This window comes from Gopherus flavomarginatus, chromosome 7 (genome assembly GCF_025201925.1).
Source record: "Gopherus flavomarginatus isolate rGopFla2 chromosome 7, rGopFla2.mat.asm, whole genome shotgun sequence".
NCBI lineage: Eukaryota > Metazoa > Chordata > Testudines > Testudinidae > Gopherus > Gopherus flavomarginatus.
In genome coordinates this window covers 71,184,880-71,211,714 of record NC_066623.1, presented here as the reverse complement: position 1 = coordinate 71,211,714, position 26,835 = coordinate 71,184,880, and the positions used below count along the sequence as shown (strand labels likewise).

The window sequence follows — 26,835 nt, the reverse complement described above, 5'->3', positions numbered from 1 at the left end:
TCATTGTGATTCTGAAAATAGAGCAGATCTTTCTCAATACATGTAGTACAAAACTCTTCCATTATCAAAGAAGGCCGGATTTTGTTCAACACTATGTTAGCCGGATTTTGTTCAACACTAACAGCAACATCATCCTCTATATCACTACTATTCATTTTACCTTCTGTACGGACAGGTGTTAAAAAAAAGTAGGTCATCTTTTTCATCATTAATTTTGTCCTTGATTTCAGGAATGCTTGCCTTTTCTTCTGAAGTCTCCTGTGGGAACAAGTTCATACTCGTATCTTTGCTTTGATTATAATTTTCTCAGAAAGATGATCCACCATCATGAAAGATGATTCTGAAGCAGTACTAACAGAGAAATAGTTAGCAAGTGTGGGTAACTTGCTTACAACATTCTCTTTCTAACTTAGCTCTCCTTTTTGCTGCTGTGCTTTGAAATTGTCAGCTGGACATCTTGTTTAAGCAAGGTTAAAACAATACTGCAGTTCTGTCATTATCACCCAGCAATGGCAATTAACACCGCCAATTCACCCCCTCATTACCAACAATTCAAAGTCTAAAAACATTAATTAAACTTTAACTGTGAAAGCTTCAGAAATTAGGACAAAATCAATAGCAGCGGGGTGCATAAATTAGTTTTTTTGTTCTTTTCTTTTTAGTATTAGCACAAGTTATGATCAAAATCTCCCTTTTATAATGCATATTTTAAGAATTGGCAGCCCCACAGGAAAGCAGAGGATTGGGGCTGCATCTCCCTTAGTCCCCACTCTCCGGTCCAGCTTCTGTGCCCAAACTGCTAGGCCAGGATTTCTCAACCAGAGGGTCATGACCCTCCCAGAAGGGTTGGGAAAGGCCATTAGGGGTGTTGGGAAGTGTTGAATATGCTATTATAATCTGAAAGAAAAGAAATCTTGTTCCCCTACTCCCTGCACACCCTTACTCTACCAGGTCAACTATTTTCTATCAACTTTTTGAAACACACACACAAATGATGTCTATAGTCTGGGTAGCTCAAGACTGGTTCTGGCAGGAGGGGTAACTAATCGGGGTAATGAGAGGTTGGGGAGCAGAGCTGGAAAGGCAGAGAATCCTTAGGGTATGTGTACACTACAAAATTAGGCAGATTTAATATAAGTTGATTTTCTAGAAATCAATTTGTTACAGTCGATTGTGTGTGTCCCCACTCAAGACCATTAAGTCAGCAGAGTGCATCCACAGTACCGAGGCTGGCATCTACTTTCAGAGCGTTGCACTGTGGTAGCTATCCCACAGTTCCCGCAGTCTCCGTCTCTCATTGGAATTCTGGGTTGAGTTCCCAGTGCCTGATGGGGCAAAAACATTGTCACAGGTGGTTCTGGGTACATGTCATCAGCTCCCCCCCCACTCCCTCCATGAAAGCAATGGCAAAAAATCATTTCTCTCCTTTTTCCCTGCCTTATCTGTGCAGACGACATACCATGGCAAGCATGGAGCCCGCTCTGCTCACTGTCACCGTACGTCTTCTGGGTGCTGCTGTCAGATGCAGTATTGCAGTGCTACACAGCAGTAGCTCCTTACCTTTTCAAGTTAGCGGAGATGGTTAGCAGCCCTAATGTACCATCTGCTGCTGTCTCCTGGTGCCTCCCACCTCGCTGACACCACCTATCATCTTGATCCCGCCACCTGTCCTCTTGCATGTCCCTCTTGTCCTCGCTTTCATTTTGTGGTTTCCTGCACTCTGACATTGTCTGCCTCCATGCATTCTGCTGGGCTCTTTCAGCTTTTTTTTTGCCTTCTAATCTTCGCTAGCCTCTGGGATGGAGATGTTACTTGGAGCATTGAAACATTTGCCGCTGCAGGAGGAAAAAAAGGAAGAGTAATATTTAAAAAGACACATTTTAGAGAACAATAAGTAGACTCTTTCACAGTGAACCAAGCTGTTAACATTACATAGCACGTGTGCTTTCTTTACAAGGTTGCATTTTGCCTCTTATACTGAGGACCTTCCGGTTTGGTGTGAGAGATCACACATGTAGGGCCAGCAGGCAACAGAATTCGGCTTGCAGGAAGACATGGTAAGCCACAGTTCTTCTTCGAGTGATTGCTCATATGCATTTCAGTTAGGTGTGTGCGCGCCGCGTGCACGTTCGTCGGAGAAACTTTTACCCTAGCAACCCAGGCGGGTCGGCTGGGTGCCCCCTGGAGTGGCGCCGCTATGGTGCCCAATATATATCCCAGCCGACCCGACCACCCTTCAGTTCCTTCTTACTGCCCGTGTCGGTCGTTGGAACTGTGGAGAGCGGCTTCGCTGACCTCCACACTCCCTAGCAGCTCGTTTCGCTATCATTGTATATAGTAGTTATAGTTGTTATTGTACATATATAGATATATAGTTGTTAGTTAGTCAGTTATCTAGTGCTGTTAGTGTAGTTATTAGTTGCAGTGAGGGGATCGGGGGTACCCCCCCTCCCCCGCACCGGGAGCTGGAGCTCATGCCCGGCTCATCAGGCTTCAAGCAGTGCTCGGCTTGTCACAAGCCCATGCCAGTTGGAGACCCCCCTGACTCCTGCTTGAAGTGCCTCGGGGAGTCGCACTTATCTGCCAAGTGCCCGATCTGTAAGTCCTTCAGGCCAAGGACCAAGAAGGAGCGGGACATTAGATTGAGACAGCTCCTGATGGAAGCGGCCCTGACACCTTTGCCCTCGGCACCGAGCGCAAGCCAACCGGTGAGCAAGGGCACCGCGGCACCGAGTGCTACCACCAAGAAACCGGCACCGAAACCGGCGCAGAGACTCTCCCTCTCCCCGAGGCCGAAGGCGGCGAAGGCACAGATCATCTCGCCACCAGCCGCCCCACAATCAGATCCTGTGCAAAAGGCGGATCGCCCGGCACCGATACCTGCCGCGGCACCGTCTAAGCCGGTACCGTTGACTCCGACCCCGCGGGGGCCGTCGAGTCCGGCACCTGGCAGCTCCCTGGTACGCACCGTGGTAGAGCTTGCTTCACCCTCTACCCTGGAGACACCGAGGCACCGATGCCCTTGCCCCCGTTACCGCCGGTTCGGGTACTATGCTCTATGGGCAAACCGACCCTGACCAGACCAGCTTTGGTCAGTGTAGCAGACCGGCACCGCTCCAGATCGTGGTCCTGCGGACGCTCGGCATCGAGGCGCCACTCAGACTCGCGACGTCGATCCCGATCCCGGCACCGGTCGGACTCCCGGCACCGATCGCCTCGGCACCGGTCAGACTCCCAGCACTTCTCAGGCTCCTGGCACCGCTCAGGCTCCCGGCACCGATCGACGTCCCGAGCGCCAACTAGGTACTCCCAGCACCGCTCCAGCTCACGGCACCGCGGTGGGCACCGCACTTCCAGGAGCAGATCTAGACAACGACACTCGCCATCCCGGTCGACCTCCTGGCACCGAGCCGGTCGCAGGTCCCGGTCTCACTCTCAACACCAATACAGACACCGGTCACCACTATCCAGAGGTGTGAGGTCGGTCGGTACCGCGGCACCGGCTTTCGCCGCTCCACCGTGGCCATCCAGGGGCACGTCGGCATCCTCCCAGGCGGGTAGCTATTATGAACGGGACCAGGACCCCGAAGCACCGCTGGGAGTGTTCCAAGACCCCCACCCGCAGGACACAGGGGCCCAACAGTGGGGCTTTTGGACACCCTGGGCTTACCATCAGGCCCAGGGTGCCCCCATGCCTCAGGCATGTTCCACCGCCTCAGAGCATCAGGTGCCAGAGGCCACTGTTTCCCGCTCCCCCGTGGTCGAGTCGGACAAACAGCCGCCAGACTCCCCGGGGCAACACGAACAGGAACCAGGCCAAGAACAAGAGACCGTGCAGGATACCCTCATCCCCGGAGTATCCTCCTCCTCCTCCTCGCCGGATGAGGCAGTGGCTGGGTCGTCAGCATCGGGACCCCCACCTATAGACCTCAGGGCCCACCAGGACCTCCTCCGTAGGGTGGCCCTTAATATCAACCTCCCGGTGGAGGAGGTCTCAGAGGTTGAGGACCCGGTAGTGAGCATCCTCTCGGCCGATGCTCCTACCCGGGTAGCCCTCCCATTCATAAAGACTATCCAGTCTACCGCCGACAACCTCTGGCAGTCACCAGCCTCCATCCCGCCGACAGCTAAGGGAGTGGAAAGGAAGTACATAGTACCCTCTCGGGGGTACGAGTACCTGTATGTCCACCCTCCTCCTTCCTCCCTAGTGGTGCAGTCGGTCAACGACAGGGAGCGGCATGGCCAGCAGGCACCGGCCCCCAGATCCAAGGAGGCTAAGCGGATGGACCTCATGGGTCGCAAGGTGTACTCAGCTGGGGCCTTGCAACACCGTGTGGCCAAACAGCAGGCCCTACTGGGGCGCTATAACTACAACATATGGGCGGAGGTGGGTAAGTTTGCCGAACTGCTACCCCAGGACTCGCGCCCGGAATTTAACACGTTCATGGAGGAGGGTAAGAAGGTGGCCAGGACCTCCCTCCAGGCCTCCCTCAACGCTGCGGACTCGGCAGCCAGAACCCTGGCGTCCGGCATTACCATGAGGTGCATTTCATGGCTTCAAGCCTCTACACTACCCCCGGAACTACAATATACAGTCCAGGACCTACCCTTTGACGGGAAAGGGTTGTTCTCGGACAAGACGGACTCCAAATTACAAAACCTGAAGGACAATCGAGTCATCATTCGCTCGCTGGGGATGCATACACCTTCCACCCAGCGTAGACCCTTCAGGCCCCAAGCACGGCGCCCATACTTCCCACCCTGTCAGAGGCAGGATCTCAACAGACGGCGTGGCCGGGGGGGATGCAGACGCCAACCCAGCTCCCAGGGAGGCCAAAACCAAGGGCCTTCCAAGGCACAGCTCGGCCCCAAGTCCGGCTTTTGAAGGTGCGCCCGGGGACGACATACCAGACTCAAGACAGGATCCTTCCCCTTCCTTCTCCAACCGCCTCTCCCACTTCCTCCCGGCGTGGTCCCGGTTAACATCAGACCGTTGGGTGCTACGCACAGTGAAGCACGGATACCATCTACAATTTGCTTCCTCACCCCCTTCCCGCCCCACTTCCTGGTCCCTCTTCAGGGACCCCTCTCACGAGCAAACCCTCCTGCAGGACGTTCGTTCCCTCCTGGCGGCGGGAGCTATAGAGGAAGTACCTCTAGGCGAGAGAGGCAAGGGATTCTACTCCCGATATTTTCTGATCCTCAAATCCAAGGGAGGTCTCAGACCTATCCTAGACCTGCGGGGCCTCAACAAGTGGATGCTCAAGTTAAAGTTCCGCATGATCTCCCTGGGAACCATTATCCCATCCCTGGATCCTGGAGACTGGTATGCCGTCCTTGACATGAAGGATGCGTACTTCCATATTGCCATCTTTCCACCGCACAGGAAGCACCACCGCTTCACGGTCAGACATCAGCACTTCCAGTTTGCAGTTCTGCCCTTCGGCCTCTCCACAGCCCCGAGGGTGTTCGCCAAGTGCATGGCCGTCGTGGCTGCCCATCTCCGTCGGCGGAAAATCCACGTCTTCCCGTACCTTGACGACTGGCTCCTGAAGGGGTCCTCCCAGTCGCAGGTGCGACGACATGTCGAGGCTGTCACGGACCTCTTCTCCCGGCTAGGCCTGCTTATCAATGCTGAGAAATCCAGCCTGGTCCCCACACAGAGGTTAGACTTCATAGGCGCGACCCTGGACTCTACTCAGGCCAGGGCCTACTTACCTCAGCCTCGCTTCCAGACGATCGGTGTGATCATTCGGAGCTTGCAGGCCTCCCCAATCACCTCGGCTAGCACCTGCCTCACACTTCTAGGGCATATGGCCGCATGCACTTACGTGACAAAGCATGCCAGACTCCGAATGAGGCCCTTCCAGACGTGGCTTCATTCCGTATTCCGCCCGAGCAGGGACCACCTAGATGTATTGGTGACGGTCCCCCCCGACCCTCTCTGCTCCCTCGACTGGTGGCTGACCCCATCCCTAGTATGTGCGGGGATGCCCTTCCATTCCCAGCAACCATCGGTGACTCTAACAACCGATGCATCATCACTGGGGTGGGGGGCCCACTTAAGGGACCTGCGCACCCAGGGTCTCTGGTCATCCCAAGAGCTGTCACTCCACATAAATGTCCGGGAGCTAACGGCAGTCCGCCTCGCCTGCCAGGCGTTTCAATGACACCTACACGGCCGTTGTGTTTCCGTACTCAGGAACAACACAACGGTCATGTATTATATCAACAAACGGGGGGAACCCGTTCGTCTCCCCTATGCCAGGAAGCCATTCGACTCTGGGACTTCTGCATAGCCCAGTCGATAGACCTGGTGGCATCCTTCCTCCCAGGGGTCAAAAACACGCTGGCGGACAGACTCAGCCGATCCTTCCTCTGCCACGAATGGTCGATCAGACTGGATGTCATCCATTCCCCGCATAGACCTCTTCGCAACCAAGTCCAACAGGAAGTGCCAGGAGTTTTGCTCCTTTCAGGGTCTCTCTTCCGGGTCGATCATGGACGCATTTCTCCTGCCATGGACCCGCCACCTCCTGTATGCCTTCCCTCCGTTCCCTCTGGTGCACAAGGTCCTGTTAAAGCTGCGCAGGGACAAAGCGCGTCTAATCCTGATTGCACCTGCGTGGCCCAGACAGCACTGGTTCACCGCCTTGCTGGACCTGTCTGTGGACCCCCCAATTCCCCTTCCTCTCCACCCGGACCTGATTATGCAGGATCACGGCACGCTTCGTCACCCAGACCTACGAGCCCTGCACCTCACGGCGTGGCTCCTGCATGGCTGAACACGGCGGAGCTCAGCTGCTCCGCACCGGTCCAACATATACTCCTAAACAGCAGGAAGCCTTCCACTCGCTCAACATACAGGGAAAAGTGGAAACGTTTCTCTTGCTGGTGCGCTTCTCAAGGGGTGAACCCTACGCAGGCCCCAATTCCCACGGTCCTAGACTACCTCTGGTACCTTAAGCAGCAGGGCCTGGCGACATCCTCCTTAAAGGTATACTTAGCGACCATATCCGCTTTTCGGCCAGGAGAGGGTGGCCGCTCCGTATTCTCCCACCCCTTAGTCGCCAGGTTTGTTAAAGGCCTGGAGCGTCTCTACCCCCCGTACGCCGCCCTGCTCCTACCTGGAACCTTAACCTGGTCCTGAACAGGCTCACGCTCCCGCCATTCGAGCCACTGGCGACTTGCTCGCTCACGTACCTGTCATGGAAGACAGCCTTCTTGGTGGCCATTACATCGGCCAGACGGGTCTCAGAGCTGAGAGCTCTCACAGTGGATCCAACCTACACCGTCTTCCATAAGGACAAAGTGCACCTGCGACCCCATCCGGTGTTCCTCCCTAAGGTTGTTTCTGCCTTCCATACCAACCAGGACATCTTCCTCTCCGTCTTCTTCCCGAAGCCACACTCTTCTCGGCGGGAACAGCAACTGCACTCCTTAGATGTACGTAGAGCGCTCGCTTTCTACATTGAGCGAACAAAGCCATTTCGGAAGTCCCCTCAGCTGTTTGTGGCGATTGCAGAACGGATGAGAGGTCAATCAGTCTCTCAGAGGATTTCCTCCTGGGTAACCGCATGCATTTGCGCATGCTACGACTTAGCTCGTGCCCCCTCTAGCCACTTCACGGCACATTCCACGAGAGCTCAGGCGACTTCAGCAGCCTTCCTGGGGCACGTGCCTATCCAGGAGATATGCCGTGCAGCAACCTGGTCATCGGTCCACACATTCACCGCGCACTATGCGCTAGTCAGACAATCAAGAGATGATGCGGCCATCGGCGTAGCAGTTTTAAATACCGCCACATCTCACTCCGACCCCACCGCCTAGGTAAGGCTTGGGAATCACCTAACTGGAATGCATATGAGCAATCACTCGAAGAAGAAAAGACGGTTACTTACCTTTGTAACTGTTGTTCTTTGAGATGTGTTGCTCATATCCATTCCAAACCCACCCTCTTTCCCCACTGTCGGAGTAACCGGCAAGAAGGAACTGAAGGGTGGCCGGGTCGGCTGGGATATATATTGGGCGCCATAGTGGCACCACTCCAGGGGGCGCCCAGCCGACCCGCCTGGGTTGCTATGGTAAAAGTTTCTCTGACGAACGTGCACGCGGCGCGCACACACCTAACTGGAATGGATATGAGCAACACATCTCGAAGAACAACAGTTACAAAGGTAAGTAACCATCTTTCTTTTGGCTTCTTTAACATTCATAACGTATGGGAATGGTTTCAAACAGCAGCGCTCTCATGTCCCAAACCAAGCACTCGTTGGGTTGGCCATTTAAAAGGAGGGCCTGCAGTTTTCGGGTTAACGTGCAGCACAAACCCAACTAACCTCCCCCGCACTATTCTCTGGGATGATCGTTTCATCTCTCTTCCCAAGGCATGGCACTCAGCAGAGATGATTTCTGTTCAGCCACAGGCAAACAGCCCAGCAGGAATGGCCACCTCTGAATGTCCCCTTAATAAAATTCCCCTATTTCAGCCAGGTGACCATGAATGATATTACTCTCCTGAGGATAACATGGAGAGATAAAGAACAGATGTTGCTTGAATGCCAGCAAACACTGGGACCATATGCTGCCATGCTTTGTTGTGCAATGATTCCAGACTATGTGCTACTGGCCTGGCGTGGTAATGACAGATAGAATAAGTCTGCCCTCCCCAGAAACCTTTTGCAAAGGCTTTGGGAGTACATCCAGGAGCGCTTCATTGAGATGTCACTGGAAGATTTACACTCCATCCCCACACACATTATCGGACTTTTCCAGTAGCTGTGCTGGCCGTGAATGCATCCCAAATCTTCAGGGCAAATTAATCATTAAACACACTTGATTTTAAACCATGTACAATATTTACAAAGGAACACTCACCAGAGGTCCCTTCTCTGCCTTCTAGGTCTGGGAGCCTGCCTTGGGTGGGTTGGGAGGGTACTGGCTCCAGGGTGATAAACAGTTCCTGGCTGTCGGGGAAAATGGTTTCTCAGTGCACAGCAAGCAAGCAATCTTCAACCTCCTCCTCCTCATCCTCATCATCTCCCTCATTCCCAAAATCCACATCCTTGTTGTGTGAGAATCCATTGATGGAGTCCACGCACAGGGCTGGGGCTGAGGTAGTTGTAGGGGCACCCCTAGCATGGCAAGCAGCTTATCATAAAAGCAGCATGTCTAGGGCTCTGACCTGGAGTGGCTGTTTACCTCTCTGGTTTTTTGGTAGGCTTGCCTCAGCTCCTTAAGTTTCACACTGCACTGTGTGGGCCCTGGTTGTAGCATCTGTCCTTCATACCCTTGAAGATTTTTAAAAATGTTTTGGCATTTCGTCTTTTAGAATGGAGTTCTGATAGCATGGATTTGTCTCCCCGTACAGCGATCAGATCCAGTACCTCCCATTCGGTCCATGCTGGAGCTCTTTTGCGATTCTGGGACTCCATGGTCACCTCTGCTAATGAGTTCTGCATGGTCACCTGTGCTGATCAGCTTGCCACAGTGACCAAACAGGAAATGAAATTGAAAAGTTCGCGGGGCTTTTCCTGTCTACATGACCAGTGCATCTGAGTTGAGAGTGCTGTCCAGAGCAGTCACAATGGAACACTCTGGGATAGCTCCCGAGGCCAATTGTGTCTACACTACCCCAAATTCGACCCAGGAGGGTTGATTTCAGCGCTAATCACCTCAAATGGGAGGAGTACAGAAATCAATTTTAAGAGCCCTTTAAGTTGATAAAAATGGCTTCTTCGTGTGGACAGGTGCAGGATTAAATCAGTCTAATGCTGCTAAATTTGACCTAAACTCATAGTGTAGACCAGGGCTATGAGTCCACAAAGTCTTTAGTTAATGCCCAGGCTTTCTGAGATTAGTGCACAAAGCTTTTTACAAAGCCAGATTCTTTCTACTTTAAGGGGAAAATGTTGAATGCCAGTTGAAGAAAACTATAATCTACAAGTCTTATCTATTATGCAGAATTTTTCACGGAGCACCTGTGAATGTCTTATTGTCTAACCAGCTGTTTTCATCGCCCCTCAAAAAATAAATCTGCATAGTTCATGGCAGAGAACCTCCGAGTTTGTAACAAGAGATTTGGTCTTGCAGAGGTTGCAGTGCCACAGTAAAAATATCTTTATAGAGATTGCAGCTGAGTCTGGAGTTTGGGTTCTGAAGCCCATCCTGCCCAAGGTATCAGAGCCCAAGTTCCAGCTCAAGTCACACTGTCTACACAGCGATTTTTAGCATGGTAGCAGGAGCACCATGAGCCTGAGTCTGTCAACGCAGGCTTGGAGGCTTGTTGCCGCGGCCTTCCACTCATTGTGTAGATATACACAGAAAGTCTCTGGTTCTGTTGCCCCTACCAGTTGTCATAGCCTGACTTGAGTTCTTGCTCCTCTTCTGTGCCCTTGCAGCTCAGGTGCAGTCCCCAGCATATGGCCTAATTCTAAACCTGACTCCAATCAGGGGCCAGCCCTTCTGCTTGGCTGCTTCCATGCCAATCTACTCTTCCCCTTCCACCTCCTGTGAAGACGCTAAAGTTTGCTGGAGGAGAGATCTGCTTCCCTCCAACTTAGCAGGCTCACTAGCCATTAAAATGTGCTTTTATGCCGGAGCTGCACTGAATAGACATCCTATGACCAAAGCCTCTCCCTGATCTGCTCCAGACCCCAATAGTTCAATGCACCCATATAACTCATCCCCTTCCCCTCGCATTCCTAGTAATTTAGAATGCAGTTCAGTAGTAGTTAAAACTGTAAGTGCTAAGAAACTAGAAAGTACAATTTTGTGCCCCAGCGATCATACTTTTATAGGGTGGTGTGGTTGGTGTGATCACAATCAATTGACATTTTAGTTTGAAAACTGAAATTCTAATGAGTAGGCATGAGGATGTATAAATATCTGCCTATATGAATTTTTCAGTTTGTAGCTTATTCTATTTTCCAGTTAGAGGTGGCAGGAATATTATGAATGAGTTTTGTGTAGTTTTGGTCTGGTTTTATTTATTTATATAATTATTTATTTTTACTCTTCAGAAAGGGCTCACTTTTTTGGTCTAGGTGTTTGAAAATCTTTATTCTACACTTGGAGAGTTTGGGAGGGGGCAGGAAACCATCACTTATATTAGTTATAAAATTGCTTCTTGAAAAAGCTACTTCCCATGAAAAGTTAAAAGAGAGGAGTGGGTCAAAACTATGCTTGTAATGGAAATATTTTTATCACAACCTTGAGTGTGGAATCCTGAATAAAATAGTGCTGTGAATGTGCATAGGACTTCCACAAAGCACAAAAAAGAACAGTTACTTTTCCAAACACCTTGCAGTTGAATTCAGACCAACATATTAAACAGGATGACAATTCTAGTACGAGGTTAAAAGACTGAGACTCTTGTGGCAAGTTATTTTTAATGAGGGATCTGAAGCAGAAGGACAGTTGGTACGCACAGTGTAAGGCTTTCCAGGTACAGTATAGACAGGCTCCTGACAGAAAGTGCAAAGTCACAAGTGCTCCACAACTTCAATCACACTGTAATTGCCAGTCACACTTTCCTGGCATTCACAGCTCATGGAAGTGGGTGGAAAAAAAAAAGTTAAAAGATATTCAGGGAATCAGAATTTTGGTACCGAACCTTGTTCTTTGCTCCTAGGCTGCCAGGTGCTTAGTGAGCTATGAAGGCAGCATCCTTAGCTCTTGGCGGGAGGGACCAACTTGTGTGGCTCTGTAGCAAAACTCCAGGCTTAATCTGAGTTAGTGATAATGGGATCCACACTAATTTACCATGAGGCCTTAAGCCTTTGATGGAAAATCCTACCTCCACTGAGATCATTGACAAAACTGCCATTGAATTTACCAGGTTCAGGATTTCATCCTTAAGTGATAACTGAAGAGCGGGAAATGGTAGATTTCCCAAAGAGCTCAGAAGAAAGGGAAAAAATGCTACTGGCCAAGAGCACCATGTTATGCTGCTAGGTAATACTGAGAGAGGAAAAAACTCAGGTCTCATAATGTGGCAGGAACAAGAGTTAGGATTGTCAACACTCCAGGAGTGCCCTGGGGTCTATAGGAATTAAAGATTATTTTTTTAATTGAAGAGTATATCATCTGATGAAACCTCCAGGAATTCACCCAACCAAAATTGGCAACCCTAACAAGATCCCAAACCCAAACCTGTCTGAATAATAAATTTCAATCTGCTGCTTGAAACAAACATGAATTTAGTTTGGAGGGCTTAACACAGTTACCTTTACACTTCATCGTACTTCTCCGGTGACTGAGCATGGGGAGAAGGAAAGTAAGAGATGCTTCCTTTGGTTGTTGTCCGTCTCCTGTCACCTTGTTTATCCTGGGCTGATGATGTGATTGCCATTACAATGGCATGATTTAAACAGTTCCATTACGCATGACTTTGGTTTTTATTTTGGATTAATGGAACTTTTCAGCTAGTGTCTGAACCTGAACATAAACTCAATCAACAGAATGGTATCTATATCTCTCCATGTTGGTGTTTCAATACCTGTATGATTTGGGTTCTGTAACAATGCTTTTTGTTTTAATAATCAGATTCAATGAGCATCATAGCGATACCTATACGTAAAATAATTTGAGGGAATAATATGATTGCTAACGTCTTCTGGAGGCTAATGCTGTAAATGAATCTGTGCAGACACCACTACTTAAGAAAGGTATTGGGCAAGATTTTTTGGCTGGTGTAAATCAGTGTAGTTCCATTGAGGTTGATGGAGCTTGCTGTTTTGCACCATTTGAGAATCTGACCCATGTGACCCAATTCTTCACTGTCTTGTGTCTTGCGTAATTGTTTACACCTGTGCACAGTTGATATAACAAATTTCAGGCCAGTGGAAAAATCAAGTGCTTTGATTCATATTTGAAAATAAAGGTCTTTTCTATTTGAAGTTCTACATACTATGCAGCAAGAAGGCCTTATTTGGAATATTTTTTTCAAATAAATAGCTAGTTTTGAAAGGGTGGTTTGTTTTGTTTTTTCTTTGTTAAATGTCTGACTTCCATTTGCTAACTGAATGTAATCTTTTCTTTTTCCCTTTAGAAATGTGTTCTCCTGGTTATTTGGAAAATGGTAGATTTCTGTCTAGCTATTGGAGCACCTACAAAGAAGGTGATGAAATTTCATATGTGTGTTCTCCTCATAATCTGGAAACCAGAGTTACATGCACAAAGAATGGCTGGTCACCTACTCCAACATGTACTTCCAAGAGTAAGGAACATTCATGTTCTATTGATCAGCTTGTTAAAAAAACTTGTAGACATATTACTATCATCATCTGCCTGAAATGAAAACAAAAATACTAGTCCTAGCAGGTGACTTGTCATGACAATGCACATTTCTGACCTGAGCAACTGTGTGATCATATTGCAGTGACCTTCAGATTTCTTCACCCACCCCTGTTTGTTGTATGTACGGTGACCAGGTGTCCGGTTTTTGACCAGAACACCTGGTCAAAAGAGGATCCTGGCAGCTTTGGTCAACACCACTGACTGGGCTGTTAACTGTCCAGTTGGCAGTGCTGCACAGTGGGACTGGCAGGCTCCCTGCTAACCTCGGTGCTGTTCCCAGGAAGCAGACAGCATGTCAACCGTCAGGTTCCTATACATAGGGGCATCCAAGGGGCTCTGCATACTGTCCCAGCTCCAAGAGCTGTCCCCACAGCTCTCACTGCCTGGGAACCGTGGCCAATGGGAGCTGTGGGGGTGGGGCCTACAGACGGGGCAGGGCACAGAGCTGCCTGGCCACATCTCCGCATAGGAGCCTCAGGGGGGACATGCCACTACTCGAGGTAAGCGCCGCCTGAAGCTTGCACCCCTGAATCCCTCCTGGGCCTCAAAACCCTGCCCCAGTCCTGATCACCTGACTGAACCCCTCGGTCCCAGCCTGGAGCACACTACTACACCCCAAACCCCTCATCCCTGGCATCACCCCAGAGCCTGCACTCCCTCCCACACCCCTTCCTGCACCCCAACCCCCTGAGCCAGCCCGATGAAAATGAGTGAGTGAGGGTGGGGAAAATGAGTGATGGGGGGTGGGGGCGGAGTGTGTGAGAGGCCTTGGAGAAGGGGTAGGGCAGCGGGTGGGGGGGGCAAGGCTGTTTGGTATTGTGCCAGTGGAAAATTGGCATCCCTAGTTGTTTCATTTTTAAAAGTTAGATTGTTAACTCTTTGGGACAGGTACCAGGCATTTCTTTGTCTTCTGTGTAGAGATGAGCATACCTTTTTGTAATAAAATAATAATAATAATCCCTAACCCCTCTGCCCAACCCTGTTCTTCCTTAAACTCCACCCCATAACCATTCTTATTCCCATCTCTCAGCACTAAAAATAAAAATGTAGCTGTTGCCACTTGAGCTGTGGGAGGAGCTAGCCTCCCCACATATGATCCTGTCAAAGATCATAGCTATGTACTGAGGTGGCTAGCCACTTGCATCACCACAGCAGTACTCCTATTTTTAATGTGCTAGTTCGATTGGAGCTAAAGCTAAAATATGTCTCTTCATGCTAGAATGTACACGTTTCCAACTCTTATGTAGACATAGCCACAGTTTCAGTGCCCTAGGAACCAAGAGAGACAACTGCAAGGAAAGTTCTGCTCAATCCCTATCACCTTGGGCTTGAGCATGTTCAGTACAGATTGAATCTTCAGAGAATAATCAAGCTCCAAATCTGTACTTTCATAGGTTTATAACATGGCCAAATTTGGGTACATTTTTCTGAGGACAGCAAAAGGTGAATCTTTGACACCAGGTGGACACCACAGCCAAATGTTGAATTGCTGCTCCAAACCAAGGAAGTGCTAGAGGTTCTCAACAAAACAGCTCTAACAACTACTTAGCATCAACAAAAACAGAATATTTTACTCAAACATCAGTGTCCGAAACAGCAAAACCATTTCAGCTTTAACTTTTCAAAACAAAACAAAAAATGGTGCTGAGGCAGACACCAGACATGGAAAATTTCAATCAAGTGGTTATAAGTCTAACAAAGTTACAAGCAATTAGAAATGGGATTTTATCATTCAGAGAATCGGACAACTTTAATAAAAGATGTTACTATTAGCTCCACCTAATATTTATAAATTGTGACATTTAGTCACTGGTCTGGCCTGTGTTTAGGGATACTGTGGAGGCAAATTTCAGAGTGTTACCTGTGTTAGTCTGTATCAGCAAAAATGACAAGGAGTACTTGTGGCACCTTATAAACTAACAAATTTGTTTGGGCATAAGCTTTTGTGGGCTAAAACCCACTTCATCAAATGTAAGAGAGCTCCCATCTTTTCATGTACTGTTATATATATCTTCCTACTATATTTTCCACTCCATGCATCTGATGAAGTGGGTTTTAGCCCACGAAAGCTTATACCCAAACAAATTTGTTAGTTTATGAGGTGCCACAAGTATGTCCCTATTTTTGTTGAGGCAAAGTAATCCAGGGAGCAGTTGTGCATCAGGAAATCCTATCTTTCTGTTCTCTACCAGGATGAGTTGTGTGTGCATTACACCATCTTTTGGATAATGCAGCGTATTCCTCTGTCTATACCTGGTCAGCACTTCTGGTGTTGCAAAGTGGGTTAAAACCATGGATTAACTTTGCCCCTCTGCCTCCCCTTCCTCCATGAAGTGGCTTGCACAGTTTGTCTGATAGCTCTGGGTGCTTGAACATGAGTTAAGATATCATGTATAAAATCAAGTTCTCAACCTTGATAACAAAATTCAGACAAACACATCCTGCCTCAAAGCCTCATTCCCTCCCTATCTCTACTCTCCCCAAATGCCCAAGACAATAGATGGGCTGCGCAGTGTATCCTGGAAGTCAGCAAATTCAGGGAGAGAGTGAATTCCAAAATTGAATCCCTCTCCAGGATAATGCCCTGCTACAAATACCCTCTCCTTTAAACTGAGGGGGCCTAGCATAAATGCTCTATTGGTCACAGTTGTGGAAATATTGCAGTGGGTGAGGCTGTCTTTGAAGAAGGCAGGTTAAGTGATAATGTCTGTATGATGTTTTATCACTGTCTTTCTCACTGATGAGCCCCTTATGATTTGAAGGTGCTTCACCAAATTACTTATACATACAGCACATACAATACAAGGATAGAATTTTTCCCCGCAGAATAAGAGCTGACAGTGTCAGAATCAAAATGACCATTTAGTTCAACCATCTTTTAGATTGACTTTGAGAAATCAGTATCAGGAATGATTGTGAGAGATAAGAAACACTGATATACACTATGATTTCTTACCTTCCTCTCCCACTCTCCAAAAGTATGAAGGAACTTCTTGTTCACAAAATTTTAAATAGCATTCCTCCATTTCATTTCAGGTGTACCTCTTCTTGTGGTCACCCTACATCTATGAAAAGCATGTTAATTAATAGTATTTATCTTGAGATAATGTCATACTCTCTCTCTCTATTTTAGAAATCTGTGAAAAAGTTGAGATACAGAATGGTTATTTCTCTGACAGTAAGAACAGATTTAATTTAAACGAGGAAGCAAATATGGGTGTCAGATTGGTTACACAACTCCAGAAGGAAATGAGTTGGGAAAGACACAGTGCCTTCAAGAAGGATGGACTCCTTTACCAAAGTGCATTAGTGAGTAATTTAATGATTGAAGAACTCTCTACTTTGCTTCTTTTTTCCCCGAGTAGAGGATGAGCACCATGTTCAGGGCTGGAGAGAAGCTTGCAGCTTCATGTGAGGAAACTTATAAGGCTGAGGCTCCTTGGGTTATGCCTTACTATGACTGGACAAAATTAATCTATTATTTGGGGGAGGTATTACCATCATAAATAAAATAACTTACCATTGACTGATCAGAATTTAAATCATAAAGACTTAAATTTTATGTAAAAGCATCAGAGCACAAAATTATAAACACTTTCTTCCAATTGTTGTCACTTTAGGTATCTTAGTTATAGTCCTCTGGTTTCGGGAGTCCCTCTCTCCAGATGAGAGGAAATACGGTGATTAAAATGGACAATTAAATCTCTCACTTTTGTGGGACAATAACTCCAATATTAACCCAGTCCAAGTGGGAGGTCATCTCTTCCTTTTATTTCAGGCTGCCTTATTTCCTGGCTATTCCTCTTTTTAGCTTATTATTATCCACATACACAGAACATAAAAGAACTTGCTTATAATTTGTCTTCAAATGAAGTCCATTCCATCGCTCAGAGAAGAGTATTAAATAAACAGCATAGCTACCAAGACCTAGAAAATCCCATCTACATTATCTGTCTGTGAAATACAGGAACTTTAAGTTGTTCTCAGTTCTGGCTCTGCAAAGTGGTGTCCGTATGATAGCACCTGCAATAACTCTTGCACACTGGGATGTTTCACACAGAATAGTCTACAAAATTGGCTCAATAAATGAATAAACCTTCCTTTGGATGCATGGCTCTTTATAAAGTAGTTTTCCGTATTTCAAGTCAAGAATAATTCTCATGTTTCTACAGGGAGGAGATTCCCTGCAATTTGTGACTCATTTGGAACCAGTAGGGAAATGTTTGACTTTGTGGTATTCATGAATGTTATGATTTGAAAATAAAGGCAGTGAAAATGACAGTGCCAATGCATGGATTAGTTTGGTTGGTAAACAAGGACCAGACCCTCAAATGGGATAAAACAGGGCTGAGTGTTAGGGACACATAATTGAATGCAGTGAGAACTCCTTATTTACTGTTGTATGCTGCTTTCCACCTTTGAATTTTTATATGTATAAGGCCCAATTCTCCTCCTGTTCCATCTGCTTTGCATAGTTCTGACTGCAGAAAACAGCCAAAAAAAATAGTTAGCTGGTTGGAATTCCTCCCCCACCTCATATATAAAAGGTGTGACTAGGGAAAAGACATCATAACTGGTATGTCCTGGCTATTATGGCTGCTGAAATGATCCTCTGGGGCCGTAGAGAACCAGCATAAAATAGCTTGAAGGAGGAGGAGCAACCTAAGGATCTGGAAGGCAGAAGGTTGGCTTGAAGTTATGTTTGTTCTATCCCTTGATCCGGTTCCTTGCTCAGCATAGCTGGACCAGAGCAGAGAATCTGTTCCCTGGCTTCCCTACACTGGAGCAGAATCTAACCCTTACAGATGATGCAAGGGATCATGACTACAACCTAACTGTAACAATCACAGTAACAATATGTACTGCAGCAACTGAAAGAAGGAAATTATATTCACAGTTTCAAATGGTAGGAAAAAGGCAATGGCCTAAATCCAAGGAAGGAAAACTTTTATGCTAGACATTAGGAAAATATTCTGACTTTTAAGAGCATTAGTGTTGACTCTCAAGGGAAAGGTTTGAGTCACTATTATCACTGTAGATTTTCAAAGACAAACCTGGTAAACATTAATGGGAAAGATGTAAGAAGCAAGCATGCAAAATGCAGGTATATATTTATTGCCTAAATGTTTTCTTCTAGCCTTGCCTTCTAATCTATGACCACTTTCTTTTCACCACCACATATTCCTAAAGAAAAATTAAAGCGATACAATGTGTGGTACTGTGTGTAGAATTTTCATTTTTTTACTATATTGAGGCCAAATTCACAAAGGTAGATAAATGAGGTTGCTTTAGAATGCCAGAGTTTCTAATTAAGAAAAATAACTAAATTTCTCTAATTCTATAGAAACATGTAAACTGGTGTGAGAAGTTACACCTGCTTTCTAGCATTATGGGAATAGAAGCAAATAATTCATGCATATATATGAACAAGGCTGGCTAGAAGCAGCTGATAAGAAGTCATGGAACTAAACAGGTTCCAGATCCCTATTTCAAAAATTCAGTCACCTTCAAATGCTAATAACTACACCATGGATACAGTGAAACCCCACTATAACGTGACTTTTGGGGTCCAAAAAATGTCATCGCGCTAAATGTGGGTTTGGTATAATGGGTTTCAAACCAGTTAGTTTTTCAGTGGTCCCCAAAGTGGTGCATTGATATGTGCCGCCTAGTGCCCCTGGTGTCTAGTACCCAGCAGGGGAGAGGAGCTGCGGCTCCCCTCCTGCCAGGGACAGAGAACTCTGGGGCTGCGGGTGCTGGTGTTTTCTGTCCCCAGTAGATGCAGGGCCACGGCTTCTCTCTGGCATGAAAAGGAGCCCGCAGCTCCTCACCTGCCGGGCACAGAAAACTGCGGGACTGCGGCAGGCGCAGTGCTGCAGTTTCTCTCCTGCTTCAAGAGGAGCCGTGGCTCCCCGCCTGCCGGGGACAGAGAACTCTGGGGCTGCGGGTGCCAGTGCTCTCTGTCCCCGGCAGGCGCGGGGCCGCGGCTCCTCTCGAAGCGAGAGAGAAGCCAGGGCCCCACACCTGCCGGGGACAGAGAGCACTGGCCCTGGCAGCCCCGGAGAAGCCGGAGAGAAGCTGGGGCCCCACACCAGCTGGGGACAGAGAGCACTGGGGCCAGCAGCCTCGGAATTCTCTGTCCCCGGCAGGTGCGGGTCTGCAGCTTCTCTCCCCTGCCATGGTGTTGGGGACCATTGGTACAGTACCATACTGTATTATGCCTTAAAGGGGAGTCAACCTGTGATCGCGTTATATGCGATTTCACGTTATGGCAGGGGGCGTTATTACGAGGTTTGACTGTGCTGATAAAATACAGTAATATGTATTAAATCACTGTTTTTTGTGCTACTTTTAAGTTCCACTTCAAAATAAGTAATTATTTTTAATACGAAATGTAGTTGAACTGCTGCAGTTGAGGGATAACTGCAATAACACTTGATGGAGTTTGTTCTGATTTACTTTCCAAAAAAAGGTTTTAAAACAATCCAGAATGAGTTTTATGCCATTCTGTTGAAATCAATAGTCTGTTCCTGTGCAGTCCATAGGGGGATTTGTATGTAATATTTGTTTTAAAAAATTGACATGTACTAAACTGATTTTCTAATGTTTGTTCTTTCTCTGACAGATGGTTCAGAATGAATAAAAAGAAGCATCAAACAGATAATTTAACTTAGATGTGAGGATCAAATCCACTGACCAGTTTTTGTAATGTTCATACATTATGTCCTTTGTCAGTATTTTAGCTTAAATTGATTATATGCATCAGTTTCAGTCACTTTTTTTATCATTGGTCACAGTGGTTTAAAATATACAATCATAAAATAGTAACAACACATGGGTAAATATGTTCAAACTCAGATCAAGCTACAGCTTTTTATGATATTTGGGAAAGCAAATTTTAAGGTAACCGTACACATCTGCACATCCTGAATTACACACTTCCTGCTCGCTGAAACAGAAAGCAGTGGTATTTCCCTCTGGCCCAAATCAGGAACTCCAGGAAGTCTCGTTAGAAACCTTAATCTTGGGAGATTTTTAGCCCAATCACCACATCAGAAAGTTTGGGATATGCATGGAAGCTTTTTTGAGTTCTGCCCATCACTATTAGCTGTTGGTGATCATTCTTCCAAATGTTTTAGTTCATGCAACCAAAAATGATTCTGTCATCTATCACAGTCATACAGAAAACATTGGCTTGTCTGGTTAAAGTTTACACTCATGGTGTCTTAATTATTTTTCCTTTTTAAAATTAAAGATTTGTATGTTTCATTTACCACTCTTCTTAAAAAGTCTGTTATTTGGACTTGTTTGGGTTTTTTATTAACACCATCATCTGAAGTAAAGTGGGAAGGAATCTTAGGATTTGTAGAAAAATGGAGACAAAGATGAAAGCCTGCAGCTAATTTGAATAGCAACATGATACATGCATTTGGTAGTGTGTGAATAAATTGTCTATTCCTATTTTCTACTGTATGCAATAAACTGGAAATTACACTAATGATGTGACAGAGATGAATCGTTATCAGAATCCACTGTGACAGACCCAGACCAGTGGAGTACAGGAGTCTGGTAGAGGGCAAATATACTGGTCCTATTGGCATCCAGTGGGGTGGGCGGGCAAAGCCCGCCCACTTCTAAAGGGCCCCCCCCAGCCTAAGGGAGGACCCACAGGTCTGGCACACCAAATAATTACGGGGGACAACTAATGAAAAAAACAGGATCGGAGTGAGGTCATAGGGCTAAACGAAGGGAACCGATGGGGACACCGAGCAGAGAACCCCAGACAACGCCCACTGCTCCTCGAAGGCATCAAGGGAGCCAGTGGACGCCACCCAGAGGAACTCTGCCCGGATGCGTGAGCAGACGGAGGAACGGAAATAGGCCCTACAGTCGCAGGAAATCCCGTCGGCCAACCTCCCCTCCCTGGTGTTGTAGATGGTCAGTTTGGCCAGGGCCAAGAGGAGGTTGAGAAGGAGATCCCGCGACTTCGTGGGGCCACGGATGGGGAGCGTGTAGATAAAAAGGTGAGGGGAAAAGTGCAACCAAAAATGCAGGAAAATATTCAGGAGGAGCTGGAACAGGGGCTGCAACCTGGCGCACTCCAAATAAACGTGCGCCAAGGTCTCCTTCTCACCACAGAAAGGGCAGGTGCTAGGGACAGATGTGAACCGCGCCAAGTACACGCCCGTGCTCACGGCTCCATGAAGGAGCCGCCAACTGATATCCCCGGCGGGCCTCGGGACCAGGGCAGAGTACAAGCTGGCCCACCGGGGCTCCTCACCCTCGAGAGGCGGCAGGAGGTCCCGCCATTTGGTATCGGGGCGGGACGCGAGGGTGAGGTAGTGAAGGGTATGGAGCACGAGCGAGTACAGATGTTTCCGTGGCGCGGTCTGGAACAAAACCGGCTGCAGATCATGCAGCCGGCTGGCAGTGAAAGGGTGAGGGGGCCGATCGGGTCCACGGGGCAGGGGCCCGATAAAAATGTCCACGGGGCCTGGGGTGGAAGGTGGGCGGGGCGTGCCCTCTCGCAGGACCCGGTCGAGGTAAGCCCGAGCAGCGGGCAGTAAAGCGGCCTTCACCTCCTGAAGTACGCGCTGGGGAGTACGAGGTCTGGAGAGCCCCATGCGCTGAGCGAGCGTCAGGGAATCCAGCCAGTCTCCCCGGTCGTAGTCCAGGAGGTCTCTGACCCTGGTGACTCCCGCCGAGACCAACCTCTGGCACACCGTGGTGGACTCTGCCACCTGCACACGAAGCTGGGGATTGTGTAGCAGGGGCTCCGCGTGGAGGTCAACCCCCACGGTGGCCGCCACGGACCCGGTCGTTGAAAAGAGCTTCCAGGTCCGGAGGAGGTCTTGGTAGAAGACCGGCAGCCCGGAGAGGTCTCGCGGAAGACCTCTCGGATGGAGGTAAAAGAGCTGCCAGTCGTATCGGAGCCCTCGGAAGCGGCGGAGGAAGGCGTGCGCCAATACGCTCCACGCCGGACTACCCGCACCAAACAGGAGCCTCTGCAGGGCCTGGAGGCGGAAGACATGGACCTGAGCGCGTAAGCACTTCAGGCCCTGCCCCCCCTCCTCCACGGGCAGGTGGAGGACCCCTGCAGAGACCCAGTGCGTCCCTGGCCAAAAGAACTCCAGAATCACCGTCCGGAGGTTGGCCAGGAAACCCGGAGCCGGGACCAGGGTGTTGAGTCGGTACCAGAGCATGGACAGGACCAGTTGATTAAGCACCAGTGCCCTCCCCCGAAGGGAGAGGCACTGGAGTAGTCCTGTCCATTTCCGGAGCCGCTCCGTCACCCTGCCCTGCAAATCCTGCCAGTTCTCTGGCGGAGACGGATGCGTGGCAGAAAGGTAAACGCCGAGATAGAGCAGCGGACCCGCGCTCCACCGGATGGCCTGAAGCGCAGGTGGGAGGGAGCTCGCCTGCCACCCGTCCCCGACCACCAGGCCAGAGCTCTTGACCCAGTTGACCCGGGCGGAGGAGGCTGCCGAGTACACAGCCTGGCAAGCCTCCACCCGCGCCAAGTCGCCCGGGTCCTGGACCACGAGGAGCACATCGTCAGCGTATGCCGACAGGACCAGCCGCAGCCCCAGCTCCCGAAGCACCAACCCCGTCAACCTCTTGCGGAGGAGACAGAGGAAGGGCTCGATCGCCAGAGCGTACAGCTGGCCCGAGAGGGGGCACCCCTGCCGCACTCCCCGCCCGAAGCTGACCGGCCCGGTCAGGGTCCAGTTGAGCCTGACCAGACACTCCGCAGAAGCGTACAGCACCTGGAGAAAACCCACAAACAGGGGTCCGAAGCCGAACGCTCGCAAAGTGCCAGGAGATACCGTGATCCATCCGGTCGAACGCCTTCTCCTGATCCAGGGACAAGAGGGCGAACGACGGACCATCCCTAGACCCCAATTCCAGAAGGTCCCGGACCAGATACAAGTTATCAAAGATGGTGCGGCCCGGGACGGTGTAGGTCTGGTCTGGATGGACCACGTCCGCCAGCACGGACCCTAGCCGCATCGAGATGGCCTTCGCAACAATTTTGTAGTCCGTGCTGAGGAGCGAGACGGGACGCCAATTCCGTAAGTCGCGGAGGTCCCCCCTCTTCGGCAATAAGGCCAGCACGGCTCGCCTGCATGAGAGGGAGGACCCCGCTCTGCAAAGCCTCAGCCCAGACGGTGACCAGGTCTGGGCCGAGGATGTCCCAGAACACGCGGTAGAACTCCACGGTCAGCCCGTCCAAGCCCGGAGATTTATTGGTGGGCATGTGACGGAGGGCCTCCGAGAACTCGGCCAGAGTGAGAGGCAGCTCTAGCCGGTCCCGGTCGCCCGTGCTGACCGTCGGGAACCCGTCCCAGAGCACTCTGCAAGCGTTAGGATCGGTCGGATCCGGGGAGAAAAAGAGTGGCGTAGAAGGCCCTGGCCCTCTGGCACATCTCCGCCGGATCCGTGAGGGGGGTGCCGTCCTCCGCCAGGAGGCAGGTGACGTGCTTCTTGGCCCCCCTCCTTTTCTCCAGGGCGTAGAAGAAGCGGGAGCCGCAATCCATCTCCCGAAGGAGGTGGATGCGGGACCGAACAAAAGCACCCGGGCCCGATGGTCTTCGAGGGCCCGGAGCTCCTCCCGCTTCTCCCGGCACGCTCCGCAGAGGGATGGATCCTCGGGGTCGACGGCCAGACGCCTCTCCAGCTCCAAGACCTCCCGCTCCAACTGCCCTATCGCAGCATCCCTCCGTCGGCTGGCACCCCGAGTGTAGTCATGGCAGAAGAGCCGGGCGCGCACCTTCCCAGATCCCACCACCGCCGCGCCGAGGAAAAGGCGCGCCTCTGCCCTCGCCAGGCCAGCCAGAACTCCCGGAAGGACGCCACGAAGCCCGCATCCTCCAGCAAACTATTATTAAAGTGCCAATAGGCCGGCCCCGGCCTCTCCGCGCAGAGAGAGGCCGTCACGGTGGCAGGTGGTGATCCGAAAAGGGGGCCGGCCGAACGCTGGAGGAGTGGGCCTGTGAAAGGTGGAAACGTGACAGGTAAATACGGTCCAGCCGGGAGTGGCACGACCGATGGGCCTCCACCCGGACGAAGGTGAACGTCGAGACGCCGTCTGGGTGGTGGTCGCTCCAGACGTCCATCAGGGAGTGGCGGTCGACAATCTCCCGGAGGACGTCCGCAGCTGCCGGGCACTGCTCGGTCCCCGAGCGGTCCCGTTCCTCGAGGGTGGTATTAAAATCCCCTCCCAAGACCAGGCACTCACGAGGATCCAGGGAGCCGAGGAAGGCTGATGCCTGCTGATAAAAACATAGCCTCTCCGGGGCCGATGTCGGGGCGTAAACGTTGACGAGATTACCACAAGCCCCTCCATGCGGACCCGGAGGTGCAGCAGGCGACCCGGCACAGCCTCGGCGACCCCCAGCACCTCGAGCCGTAGGTCGGGGAGAACAGGGTCGCCACTCCAGCCGCGCAGACCGAGAAGTGGCTAAAGTAGGCCCCGTCCCCCCACTCCAGCCGCCAGCTAGCTTCAGCGGCTGGATCCGTATGGGTCTCCTGCAGGAAAACCACAGAGTACCCCCCCTCCCGGAGGAAGGAGAGCACCTGGCTCCTGCGGAGACCCATCCTACAGCCTCGGGTGTTTAAAGGTGGCAAGGAAGATCGCGCCATGAGGAGGGCTGGGGGGGATCCTCGCTGGCAGACATGCCCACGGCCTCCGGCAGGCCGTGCAGCAATCCGTGACCAACCCCGAAGGTGATAAAGAGTCACGGAAGACACGGACCCGCCGGTAGGCCGCGGCGGCCTGCTTCCCGGTCCTCTTACCCTCCCCCATGAGGGCCCTCGCGGCCCGGAGGACCTGATGGAAATCCCCCCACCGCGGGAGCGCAAGATGGACTTTGTTCCGGGAGCCACGGACGTCCTCGAGGAACTCCCGCAGCTCCTCCCTCAGCGCATGGGGGGGTGGGGTCACTGATCTATGACTGGCCCCCAGTGGGGCCCCCGTCACAGCCCCGTGGCCCACCAAGGCGGGTAGGCAGGGGGCAGATCCCCAACGTGGCAGCAGATGGACCGACGCCACACGACCCGCCCCGCTCCCAGATTCAGAAGGGGCGGGTGGAAGGAGAACAGCAGCCCCTGGGGGGTCGGGACAGGAAAGAACTAGTGAACCCGCTCCCTGGGAGGTATTGCCAGGGGCGGCACTGGCATCACAGGAAGTGGGGGGGACAAGGACAGAGCCAACAGGAGTAGGGCGGGGATCAGGGAGAGAATCCGGGAAGGAGGTAGAGGCAGGATCCGGAACCTCCATAGGTGAGACGCCAGAAGTGGCTCCTCCTGGCCAGGCTCAAGGATCTGGGAAGTGGGCAGGGGCCCTAACGATGCCGGGCTCAGCCACTGTGGCACGTGAGGCAGCCTCGGCATCCAGAGAGAGATGGTGGTCAATGGGTCCCCGCTGAGGAAGGAGGGCGGGTCCTCCACACCCAAGAGGGACACCCCCTGGGAAGCGGGTCTTGGCAGTGGGGCACTGGCCATCGCCCCAAGGGGCTCGGCAGGTGCCAACAGAGTGCCACCCGCAGCCGAGTCGAGGGAAGATTCCAGGGGACCCTCAGAGGTGGGAGCAGAAACAGCGGGTAGGGGAAGGGAACCCAGGGACAGGGGGGATGTAGTGAGGGCGCCCAGATCGAGGCCCGCCGGCAGAGGGTCATCCTCCCCCTGCGTGACCGGGGTCAACCCAGGGCCTCGATTTCTGCATAGATGGGAGGGAGATCACAGTCCACCACCCCAGGGCCTCCCCGCCAGCACCCGAGGCGATACCCACCGCGGCGCTCTCAGAGGCACCAAGTGGGAAGGGGGCGAGAGAGGCTCCCTCGGGGGCATCCACGGGAAGGGACCCGGAGGAGGAGGGCGGTGTCACCTTCCGGTGCTGCCACGGCATCCCCAGCCAGCACCACAAACTGGGAGTCATCAGGGGACAAGGCGGAAGACTCGACATCGGCGCCCCCCTTCCTGCTCTTCCGGGGGGCCTCCGAATCCGAAGGATGTAAAGAAACTCTAGCCTTCGCTTGTTCCGCTTCTCCTGCACTAAGGACCCAGCCCTCCATGGCATCATCCGGGGGCTGGCTAACAGGGTCGGCTCGGGGGGCAAGGGCAATGGCTCAGGACCGAGGAGGCAGGGTGGGCCAGCAGAAACCGGGGAGGAGTACCCCTGGGGACGAGCCCTCTCCCCACGGCCGGCGGTAGCCCCGCCACACCCTCCTCCACAGAGGTGGACCGAGAAGGAGGAGGAGGGGCAGCTTCGGGTGCCGGGCAGCTAGGGAGACCGGCGATGACAGGGCCGTGCCTTGCCGGGCTCGGGGGGTCCCGGACGCTCCTCCGTGCTGGGCCAAGGGACAGTCCCTCCGGACGTGCCCCATCGCCCGGCAGAGGTATAGCACGGGCCTCCCCCGTTGGAGTAATGCACCCGGTAGTGGGCTCCCTGGTAAGGGACCAGAAAGGACCCCTCGAGCGCCTCTCCGCCACGCGCCGCCGGCGGCAGTTGAAGCTGCACTGCCGGCCGGAACGAGA

The 26,835-nt window shown here is 51.0% G+C and overlaps 1 protein-coding gene across 1 annotated transcript in view; it reads left to right on the top strand.

Moving 5' to 3' along the window:
* LOC127056008 (complement factor H-like) overlaps positions 1-26,835 on the top strand; it is a 376,051-nt gene that overhangs the window by 71,710 nt on the left and 277,506 nt on the right. Inside the window, exon 9 of the mRNA XM_050963650.1 lies at positions 13,052-13,219. Coding sequence (XP_050819607.1) covers positions 13,052-13,219 — 168 coding nt within the window. The remainder of the gene's footprint in view (positions 1-13,051; positions 13,220-26,835) is intronic.